Source organism: Anser cygnoides, chromosome 5, assembly GCF_040182565.1.
Source record: "Anser cygnoides isolate HZ-2024a breed goose chromosome 5, Taihu_goose_T2T_genome, whole genome shotgun sequence".
Taxonomy (NCBI): domain Eukaryota; kingdom Metazoa; phylum Chordata; class Aves; order Anseriformes; family Anatidae; genus Anser; species Anser cygnoides.
Genome location: NC_089877.1, coordinates 24919660 through 24930851, shown reverse-complemented (window position 1 = coordinate 24930851; position 11192 = coordinate 24919660). Strand labels below are relative to the sequence as shown.

Here is an 11192-nt window from a genome sequence, read left to right as displayed (position 1 = left end):
CATTACATTAATAACACGGCTCTTTTTTTGTGGTCCAAGCTATTCCCATCTCTCCTTCTCTGCCTTACACATATCACTACGCATTACTGGCCCAGCGTGCATTACAAGAGCAAACCCGGAGAGTTTAAGTATCTGCACGTTAACGTAAACGAACAGCTCCCGCTTTGTGCTGTAGATGTTGCCAGCCAAAAGCCAAGAGAAGCATGAGCTTTTTGCCCATGTGCGCTCATCAAGGTTCAAAAGAAATTGAGCGTGCGCTGCTCCTTCCCGAGGAGATGTGCCTCAGTGGGTACCACCAAAGCGGTAACTCTTGGGCCGTCGGTTAAGCAGCAGCTTGGCCAGATTTGGGTTTCCACTGAGAAAAGAAATAAACGAAAGGCAAGACCCCAGCATCCTCAGCACCTCGAAGGGGACATTGTTGGGCCCACCTGGGTCGGGCAGCCGGAGGGCGCCCAGCCCGGGGGCCACACACGGGGGCCGGGGGCCTCCCTCCCTCCCTCCGTCGGCGTCCCCCCGGCGGCGCGGTGCCGGCCCTATTTGGCCATGCGGCGGCCGGGGCCGCGCAGCCCCGCGCCTGCCTTACATGGGCCGTGCGGCCGCGCCGCGCCTTGCTCCATTCATGGCCGCGCCGCGCCGCCATGTCGCGGCGCCGGCCAAATAAGGAGACGGCGGCGGCCCCGGCCCCGGCCCGCCGCGGCCCCGGCCCCGACGGCAGCTATAAAGCGGCGGCTCTCGGCCGGGACGGCACCCAGCCTCCGCTCGGCAGCCCCCCCGCCACTCCGGTGAGTAGCGCTGAGGGACGGGGAGGCTCCCTCACCGCCCCCTTCCCTCCTCCGCCCGCCCCGGGCAGCGCCAGCCGCCCGACGGGGCGCGACGCTCCCGTTGAGGTCCGTGCCCCGGGGGGATGCCCCGAGTTAGCGGCCTGGAAGCCTCGCAGGGGGGCTTTACGAGGCGGCTGATGGAGCCCACGAGCGTAGCCGAGCCCCGCAGCACCCTCCCGGGACCTCCCGCCTCCGCCGCGCCGGGGAGGTGCCGGGGGCGCGGGGCCGGCCGGGCGTCGGGGGTCGGGGTCCGGGTCCGCGCTGCCGTGCCCGCAGGGGTCTGGAGGCGCCGCCGCGCTGTTTTGCAGGTCCGCGCCGCTCAGCCACGATGTGTGACGACGAGGAGACCACCGCGCTGGTGTGCGACAACGGCTCGGGGCTGGTCAAGGCGGGCTTTGCCGGAGACGATGCCCCCAGGGCCGTTTTCCCGTCCATCGTGGGCCGCCCCCGGCACCAGGTAAATGCCCGTCCCTCGGACGGCACCGGGGCTCGCCCCGCTCACCAGGAGTCACCTCACTCCTCGGTTCTGTCCTGCGCCTAACACTCTGCCTTTCCTTCCGCTCACACCTTGTGCTGGCACTGCTGACGCCTTTCCAGGTTTCTTTGGGGCTTCCCTGAATTCCTCTCTTTGGCTCTCTGTCGTCTCCTTTCTATCACCGTCTCCCTTTGCCCCAGCGATTTCAGGCTCATCAGCTTCCCTCCGTTCTCACCCTGTCCTCTCTCCTAATGAGCCCAAACCCAGCACCCTACAAAGCTGCCGCCCGCTCCATGCCCTAGGCCAGACATGCTGCTGGTGTTAGCTCAAAGGTGTCTCTGTTGGCCCAACTTGTGCATGAAGCTGTTTGTCTAAGGCTCTTCACACCCATCCAATGCAATGTCGCATGTACCAAACTCTTGAATCTCCTCTGCTTTGTCTGTCTCTGATCTTGCCTTCTTACCACCTTCTAAGTCTCCTTTTTTCTGTTCCCATTTCATTCTTCCCCTATTTTGTGACAAGTCTTTCAGCATATGGAAAACAGCACTCTTTGTCCTACAGTTTCCATGTTAGAAAGTTTGTCTTTTTTATATTATTATTTAAAACATCTGGAATTTATATTCTGTTCTTGCGAGTACTTTGCTGTTGAGCCATCATAGCAATAAAGCCATTTTGGCTGTGTCTTTTTTCACTAGAAGACTTATTCCACTCCCTATCTTCATGTTGATAAACTCTCTTTGTACATCTCTGTATCTGTATTTTCTTGCTCGTGGTATTGCGCAGTTTACTGTCAATCAAACTTTTGGACCACAAGAGGTAATTGAAAATAAATGGTGTTTTAAAAAAAAGGGGAAAAATGCTTTCATCTGATTAAAGAAAAACAGATTTTGAGAGAGAACTTCAAATTCTGTTGACTTAATATTTTACTGAAGGGCATTTTTCCTAAACAAGCTTTCAGTGGCACAAATGTTCGTACCTTTCTGGAAAATAGCGTAGTTGTCTGTGGTGTAGTTGTTTGGGCTCTGTAATGTTGTCTTCCTCAAATCATGCTTTTCTGTATTTTCTTCTTTTAGGGTGTTATGGTTGGCATGGGTCAAAAAGATTCCTATGTGGGTGATGAAGCACAGAGCAAAAGAGGTATCCTGACTTTGAAATATCCCATTGAACATGGCATCATCACCAACTGGGACGATATGGAAAAGATCTGGCACCACACTTTCTACAATGAACTCCGTGTGGCCCCTGAGGAACACCCCACCTTGCTCACAGAAGCCCCCTTGAACCCTAAAGCTAATCGTGAAAAGATGACCCAGATAATGTTTGAGACCTTCAATGTACCTGCCATGTATGTGGCAATCCAGGCTGTCCTGTCCCTCTATGCCTCTGGTCGTACAACAGGTAAAATAAACACACCGTTTAGATTTTTTTTCATTCAGGACCCCCCATCCCTCCCTTCCTTCCCACTCCAAACATGAAAAAAAACAACACAAATCAAATTTGCAGACTTTTTTTTTTTTAAGATTATAGTGACTAAAAATAACATTAGCAGAAAAGGTAGTGCAAAATAGTCTTTGGAAAGAACAGTCCATGGATTTGTCTGCATTATGATGTGAACAAGGAAACATTACTATGAAGATACTGCAGTTAACATGAGTATTACACTAGTTTAAACTGGGCCCAAAAGATGCCCTTTACTGGATCAAGACAATCACTGTCACAAACACACTTGGTGCTCAGTGTTGTAGTGGAAGGCTGTTCATATGGATTAATTTAAAATCCATACAGAACAACTCTTTTATGGGAATGTTTGACCAAATGGGCAATGTCTATGCAAGCAAATGCAAAAGCAAATGTTGGCAAGACCTGTATGGCAGTTACTGCCTAAAACAGAATGATGCTGCTTATGCTGCCTGAAAAATGCTGTTTTGTTTTCTGTGTTACTGCTCACTGTATTGTAAAGGTTTGAAGCATTTCATAGGTGATTGATTCTAACTGGTCTCTGACAATTTCTTTCCCAGGTATTGTTCTTGACTCTGGCGATGGTGTCACCCACAATGTACCTATTTATGAAGGTTATGCTTTGCCTCATGCTATCATGCGCCTGGATCTGGCTGGCAGGGATCTGACTGACTACCTCATGAAGATCCTCACGGAGCGTGGCTATTCCTTTGTGACAACAGGTCGGTCCTCTAGCTTTGCTCTTCTGTAAAAATCCTCATGTCTCTGTTGGCCCGTCTTCTTCCTCTAGTGTTTTGCTTCTCCAAACCTTAATTTCGTTTCTATATATCTACAGCTGAACGTGAGATTGTTCGTGATATCAAAGAGAAACTGTGCTATGTTGCACTGGACTTTGAGAATGAAATGGCCACTGCTGCCTCTTCCTCCTCTCTGGAGAAGAGCTATGAATTGCCTGATGGTCAAGTGATCACAATTGGTAATGAACGTTTCCGCTGCCCTGAAACCTTATTCCAACCATCCTTTATTGGTAAGTGTTCCCAGGAAATTCTCTTTTCAGTAGGAGGTACGGATGAATCACAAGATCTAGAAGGTGCTCCACTCCCCTTCTTCTTTATCTAAATTTGGCACAAAACCAAACTTAAATAGGGAGTTAGATTCTCTGCTCCCTGTTGGATCTGCATAATATGATTACCAGCTGGTAATTAGCTGAGCTGTGGGCTCTCATTGCAACTTTTAGACCAGGTTTTAGACTTACAATTTTTCAGTGAAAAAATGTACACTTGTAATATTGTCATGTTGCTGATGACAAGAACAGCTTTCAGTGCTGTGTTTGTAAAGCTTATACACCAATATCTGACTCCACAAAGAAGTAAAATGTCTGGGAGAGAATAAGATGGAATGAAGATTTGTATATTTACATGAACTGAAATCAAACATTGCCGTGGCCAAAATGGCTAGCTTTGCTGCTTGTGGGTGCAGCTGACGGATAATAGCAAATGCTTACATTGTAAGTACTGAGCAACAAATGCAGTTGTTCATCAGCTGGCGTGTTACTGTATATCTAGTGTCAACTCTTTCAGGAAGCACCTGTTAAAATTATAAATTGGAATGCAACCTACAGACACTTGCTTCTGGTTTCTTTTTACTTATCACCAAGTACTAATATCCTGGCCCATGTCTCAGTTATCTCTTGCCTTGATGTTTATAAATGGCATAGACTCTGAATTTCAGGTAGGCTGAAGAAAGGAAATTACCAGTGTCTTTTTTTAGTTCTACTTTGACTGTTTTCACTTTCTTATTACCATCTTTACTATATTCAACTAATGCTTTTTGTGAGACTCTGACATAACCTGATACTCATGTTTTCTGTTATGTGTAACTTGCTCCCATTGCCATATAGTCAATGAGTTTATCTTGTGTGTCTACCTACCTCTTACTGTATGTTGTGGGTCTCCCTTGCATATGCTTTCTGATTCTTAGCTTTTCTAACAAATAATATTGATTTTCTAAGCTAGTTCTGCAATTCCATATCTTGTATTTCTATAACTTTTACTGGTAAGTAATTTTACAACAGAAAAGTTAATAGAAGCTCATATTAGTAATGAAGATAAATATTAAGAGTTCTTTTCACGAAGACCTCATGTATAATTTACTGATCTGCTGTTCCTCTTCTCAAGGTATGGAATCTGCTGGTATTCATGAAACTACCTACAACAGCATCATGAAGTGTGATATTGATATTCGTAAGGACCTGTACGCTAACAACGTCCTCTCAGGTGGTACGACGATGTATCCTGGTATTGCTGACCGCATGCAGAAGGAAATCACTGCACTTGCTCCTAGCACTATGAAGATCAAGGTGAGGACTTTGTACTATAATATATGAATAAGGACGGGGAAAATGTCCTTGTCATTAAATTGGGATATAGAAACAACTCAAAAGTGATATCATCAGCTGATGGACAAATGAGAAGTTTTTCCATTTAATCAACTTAATTATATTAATGAGAAGCAAGTGTTAGAAAACTGGCAAATTGGTCTGTAAATTTTCTTAAAGAATATTACATAAATTGTTCCAGCTGTTGAAGATCAGTACGCCATATCAGAGAGATTCTTACTTAAAAAAACAACTAGCAGTTTGGTATGCTGGTGGTGTGGGCTGGTTGTGCAGTAACGGAATTGTTAACAGAGGATTTCGCTGTTTCTCTTCATCCTAGATCATTGCCCCACCTGAACGCAAGTACTCTGTATGGATTGGTGGCTCCATTCTAGCATCTCTGTCCACTTTCCAGCAAATGTGGATCAGTAAACAGGAGTACGATGAAGCCGGTCCATCCATTGTCCACCGCAAGTGCTTCTAAGCACTTTTCCCTCAATTTACTTCCCACTCAGGATGACGACAATATGCTTCTTGGAGTCTTCTGGCATCCCTTCCTGAACTCTTCAGTCATTGTACAGTTTGTTTACACACCCGTGCAATTTATTTGTGCTTCTAATATTTATTGCTTTATAAATAAAGATCTGGGACTTGCAACCTACACATGCTTCTTACTTTTTTTTTTTTATTATTTTAAGTGTTCAAATGGTTACAAAAATGAGTCTAAACAACCTGGGATTTGGAAACTCCCATCAATGCATGTGTCTTCCTAACTGATGTAGGCATGTTAGGTCACAGTTTACTATTAGTATGAATTCATGCTTTATAGTTTTAATTTTGAAACTTGAAACAAACATCATTTATGAAGGCTTACAAAAGTAACCTTGAAGGTAGACCTAGTAAGTGGAAAGGAAACCTCTCACATTCATTCACTGGGTTTAGATTTTGTTGTTGTTGTATTATTTACAACCTAAGTATATTAATATCAACATATTGAAAGCCAAAGCCTCTGAAAAAGGTTTATGTTGATATGTTTAGAATGCAATTTATAACTAATTATCTCAGTCCTTAAGAGTCATGCAGTTGTTTTCTGTGGGCTATAAATATTTATGACAAAACATTAATTCAAACTGACAGTTTACTCATCTTCTCCTATCTCTTCAAAGCCAGAGATGAGTGAAGCCTTTATTGTATACTAATGCAAAGAATCAAACTTTTGCCTTATAAACATACAATTTTTATTATTTTCACATCATCATTCATGTCTTAGGCAGTTTTTAATCCATAGTCTTTGCTATTCTTTGTTATTATTCATATGGCTTAGGCAGTTTTTAATCCATAGTCTTTGCTATTCTCTGTTAGTATTTGACCCAGATACTACAATCATAAATTGCACGCTTTTCATGGACTTTTGTGTTTTAAGAAATCACTATGACTTAACTGTGCATTTTTTTAAAAATAAAGTTATACCTAAAAGTTGTATCAAACTTCCTGTGTGAAGCTAAGCATGTGCTCAGCTAAAGGCTATTACATGTGTTTAGAAAGATGAGATTTCATGCTGAGTTTATATTGAAATGCTAATTAAAAAAAATAAAAATAGGCTGTTTACACAGCTGAAAGGAAACATTTTCTGTTCCTCCCACTTATTCTCTGGAAAGGCATTAAATCTGGCCATTTGATGTGATCTGCAATTAATCAAAACTGATTTTACCCTTTGACTACTGAAGATATATTTAGTACCTGTGTCTAATTTACTTTTTAGAAGGCAGTTTACTAAGTTACCATTGTAATTGCCTACTACTGATCTGCATTTGAAATATTTAGATGATTCTAGGTATTTTTGCATTTGGCCATAGAAGGTGGATGGAGCTGTTAAATAAATTTTAAACATAAATATGAAATACTTCACATTGCACACAATATTACTGAAATCCTTCTACAAGCAAGAATTTTCACAATATAATGCAAATTAATTAACCTGCAAATCTCTTAGGGCAAAGAGAACGTCTTCCACTGTTCTCAGTAAGGTTTCCAGAATAGAGCATTGTGTTGAAAGTCACATCATGGAGAAACTTCGTATATTTTGAAAATATAGGAACTTCACAAAATGTTTGAACAGTATTTTAAATATGTAAACTTAAATGAGATTTGATAATGAGATTTGCCTGCTGTTGTTCAGAACCATTGCACTTTTCTTGCTTGGTCTGGCTTGCTAATTTGAAAGATTTGGCTGGTCAAAAAGGTCATTCTAGGTTTTACTGTGAATTAGTGGGGTGATACTGGACATAAATTGCAACTAATTGGGGCTTAAAACGTTAAGCAAGTATGCAAAGGGCACGTTAAGTTAGACCCCATGGATTCCTGGCTGACTGGCTCCGACAGGTCAGGAATGGCAAGCATACGGCTGGCAGCACCGTCGGGGCTGTGGGTAGGAGTTCACCCATGAGTGTGTGGGCACGAGGAGGGAACTGAAGGAAGCCACTGACTGCACGACTGGTGGAAAAATTATTTCCATGGACGTTTTTGGTGATGTAATTTACAGTTTATGGAGACGGATGTGAGCACCAAGGATTCTGCAAAAGATAGTATGCTTAAGTATATGTAGGGTATGATGAAACAGTACCAGTGCCTTACCCTTTTTCTCTTCTTATAGCATGTTTCCAGGTGTACTCAATTTTAATGTGGTTATCCTGTATTTTGCCATTTTCCCCCTTCAGCACAGTGAAAACTTGAGTAATTCAATGGAATATGAAGTATGATAACTATTTATGGAAGCAGAACTCGGGAATTTTTTAGACTTTTTAAACATGGATAATGCAATTGATCAGTTTGAGAGGAATTTGAGTGTAAAGTCACATAAGACAGGATTCAAAACTCTGGTAAGAGATGCCACTGCTGAAGTTTATCCTTTGTTTACATTTAACAGCAAGCCTCAATTACAGTTGTATACATTTTGTATGGCACATGAAGATAGTAGAATAGGATACAGACATTCATTGGAGAGCACCTATACAATAACCAGTAAGATTATTTCAGAAATTTGGCTGAAAAAGACAAATTAAATAAAACCCAAATGTACCAAAACCTGCCTGTGGTTATCTATACCAGATCAACCTACAATTCACCTCTGAAATACCGCAGAGATGGAAACACTGACATACAGTGAGAGTCTGTTATTTCTGGGTTGACCATCCCTAGGCACGGAGACATGCCGACATACATTACTCACCCTTTGAGTGCCTTAAGTTTCTTCCCTCCCCTCTTCTCCAGCTGCAATTCCTGCCCCTCTGCTGGAGGCTGCAGTCCCTGTAGGTGCTATCCCAGACCTAACTTCTCTCTGGTTATATTAAAGAAACTGTTCTAAATAACGTAGCATTCCATACTGCTATATACTCCACAGTGGTTCAGTAACCCGTTGTAAAGAGACAAAGTAATGAGGACCTAATTACGTTTAAGTTGATGGCAGAGCTCACCAGAAGTTGACTGCCAAGCCCTGTGTAGCCATTCACTAGGCAGCAGAACTGTGAGAAAAAAAGGCTCACGGAGCACTTTTACTACTCTTGATGAGATTGTCATTGGATGCAAGAGAGGAGCTTAGTGCTGTAGCCAGACATACAGACTCAATGCATGCGTTTTGAAAAGGAGTATAAATACACAGCAAAATGTCTACCTGCCACACAGCCATGTGTACTTCTCAACTTTGCAGCTCCTTTTTGCTTTGTATGTAAAATACTATGAAGGTCATTCAGTGGAAGTCAGGCTGACTTGATTTTCAAGCTAGGTAAAGAGACTTTATTCAGCAATAAGGGCTAAAAAGTGTTAAGAACTACTAACATACACCAGGAAGATCTAAGACAAAATTGTATGGTCTGTACTGCAGCCAGAACAACACAGCCTACTTCTGCTTTTAACTCAAGGACTTTGGGGTTTTACCACCATTGCTTGGTCCGATCCGCAGATCTTACAGAAAACTTTCCTTGTAGATCTAGGAGCATGTTGTCACTTAAGGAATATTGATGGATGGGACTATGATCAGAAGAGAAAGCTTGTAACGCCTCTATCAAGTATGTGCTAAGAATCCGAAAGCTGATGTTTCTGCTTAATAGGATGGCTTTTTGACAGGAAATAAGGAGATGTTTCAGAAGTCTCATGTTAGTGCTTCAAGGCTCTTTCAAAAAAATTGGTACAACAGTCATCATAAATTTGATAGTTGTCTACTTTGCACAAATCCTCTCTAAAAAGGCTGTTTTAGCTAAAGCTTTAAAAAAGCCAGCCTGGGGCAAAGCACTAATATTGTTTAGCCTGAACAATTGAATTCCATAGAGTGATAAGGTTTTAATGTAGAATAAGACAGCTTTATACTTAAAAACTTAGGTGACCATAAGTATATGTGACAGTCAGATTAATCTACAATAATAGTACAATAACAGAAAAAAAATAGGGAACCCCCCTTCTCTGCTGGTTGGATAGACTGAATAGGAGGCCCGGGCAGCAAGAGGTTGTTGCTTTCTTCTGCTGATAGCTGAGCCCAGCCCCATCACTCTGGGCAGGCCTCTGTTATTATCAAGACACTAGATAAAGAAAAAAAAATCATTTATAATACAGGATGATTAGTAAATCGCACTCATTGTACTCAAGAAAGAAGCAATTCAGGAAGCTGACATGACACCAGTTATCTTTGCTTTTTCTCCTGGGGAAGACTATGACTGCTGACACTTGTAAACTCAGCATACAGAAATGTTAATTGTTGGAACAAAATATTATGCTGCTATATAGTTAAAAGATAGCTTTACTTTGTGATTAAGCTGTCCCATGTGAAGTGTGTGAAATGAATTTAGGAGACATCAGCAAAAAGTTAACATGGCTGGTGACTATCTTATTTTCCATCATGAGGGAATAATTCACACACAGCCAGCTATGGAGAGCTTTGGAGTTAACTTCTGGGGTTTACAGCAGGTGATGTCAAGAAAAAGAGAAGTTTAGGAGAATCAAGCCATATCCTCATGTTTATGTAACTGATACATTTTGGTATTGAATATTTTCAGGACATAAGCTTCTGTCTTCAAAAGCTAGATCTCCACTGCATCAAAAAAAAAAAAAAAAAAATCAGAAAAAGAAACATTATTTTAAAACAAGAAAATTGTCCATCTTGAGTCTTTTTTCTTAATTATTTAAGTATTTTTGGTTATTAAAAATATCAACTATTAGATGTACTTTTTTTTTTAAGTATGAAAAGCCCAATATTTTCTACAAAATTGTTTCTTTCAAAAGCCAGTGCAATATGCACTGCAGTGCTCTGATACTCTGGTAAGCCCAAGGAGATTCTAATTCTTGCAGAATTAGAAACCTCAGCAGATTTTAAGGACAAAACACCGAAAAAGGCATAAGAAAAAAAAAAAAACAAACAAAAAAACTTTTTACTGCTTTAGCTTGAATTACGTCTTGAATTTACCACCTAAACTGGGTGATCCTTCATTGTCAAGGGACAAGGGACTCCACTTGCAAGAAACATTATTTTCCATCAGTTAAATCATGCCATTTTTGTGGCTGTAACTTTAGTCTGGGTTAAAGATTAAAGGGAATCATCTCATCCTCTGTATTCTGTTACAGGCTTAATAGAAAATACCCTCTTGTGCTAAACTTTTAACTCCATTATCTGATGCATTAGTTTGATCATTTCAGTAACCAATGATGTAAATTAATATCATTAATCAAATGAGTTACTAGTTCAGAATTGGTTATGAAAGCAACTTTATTATTGTACTGTTTCATTCATAATTAATACACTGAACTCATAGCAGATAGCCTGTGTGTATGCATAATGTTAACATTCCTTCATTCTTCATGATATAATCAATAAGAAATATGCAGGAGTAGTTTATTATTTTAATTGTAATATAGCCAGTAACTCCCACAATAAAGGACTTAAAATAACCCAGTTACTTGAAAAACAGTTTCATCCTTTTGTTTATATTAATATCTTTGACATTCGTAAAGCTATATGTCTTGGCAAAAAAAAAAAATGGCAAAAATTAAGCTATGGAGAGATAAAATTACTAAT

At 41.3% G+C, this 11192-nt stretch overlaps 1 protein-coding gene across 1 annotated transcript; it reads left to right on the top strand.

Annotated features, from left to right (window-relative positions):
- Window positions 1–644: 644 nt before the first annotated feature.
- ACTC1 (actin alpha cardiac muscle 1) lies at window positions 645–5792 on the top strand. Its single transcript, XM_048058696.2, has 7 exons — window positions 645–782; window positions 1130–1278; window positions 2370–2694; window positions 3315–3476; window positions 3590–3781; window positions 4932–5113; window positions 5472–5792. The coding sequence occupies exons 2-7, from the start codon at window positions 1150–1152 to the stop codon at window positions 5613–5615; spliced, it is 1134 nt and encodes a 377-aa protein (XP_047914653.1). The 5' UTR covers window positions 645–782; window positions 1130–1149; the 3' UTR covers window positions 5616–5792.
- The last annotated feature ends 5400 nt before the right edge of the window (window positions 5793–11192 follow it).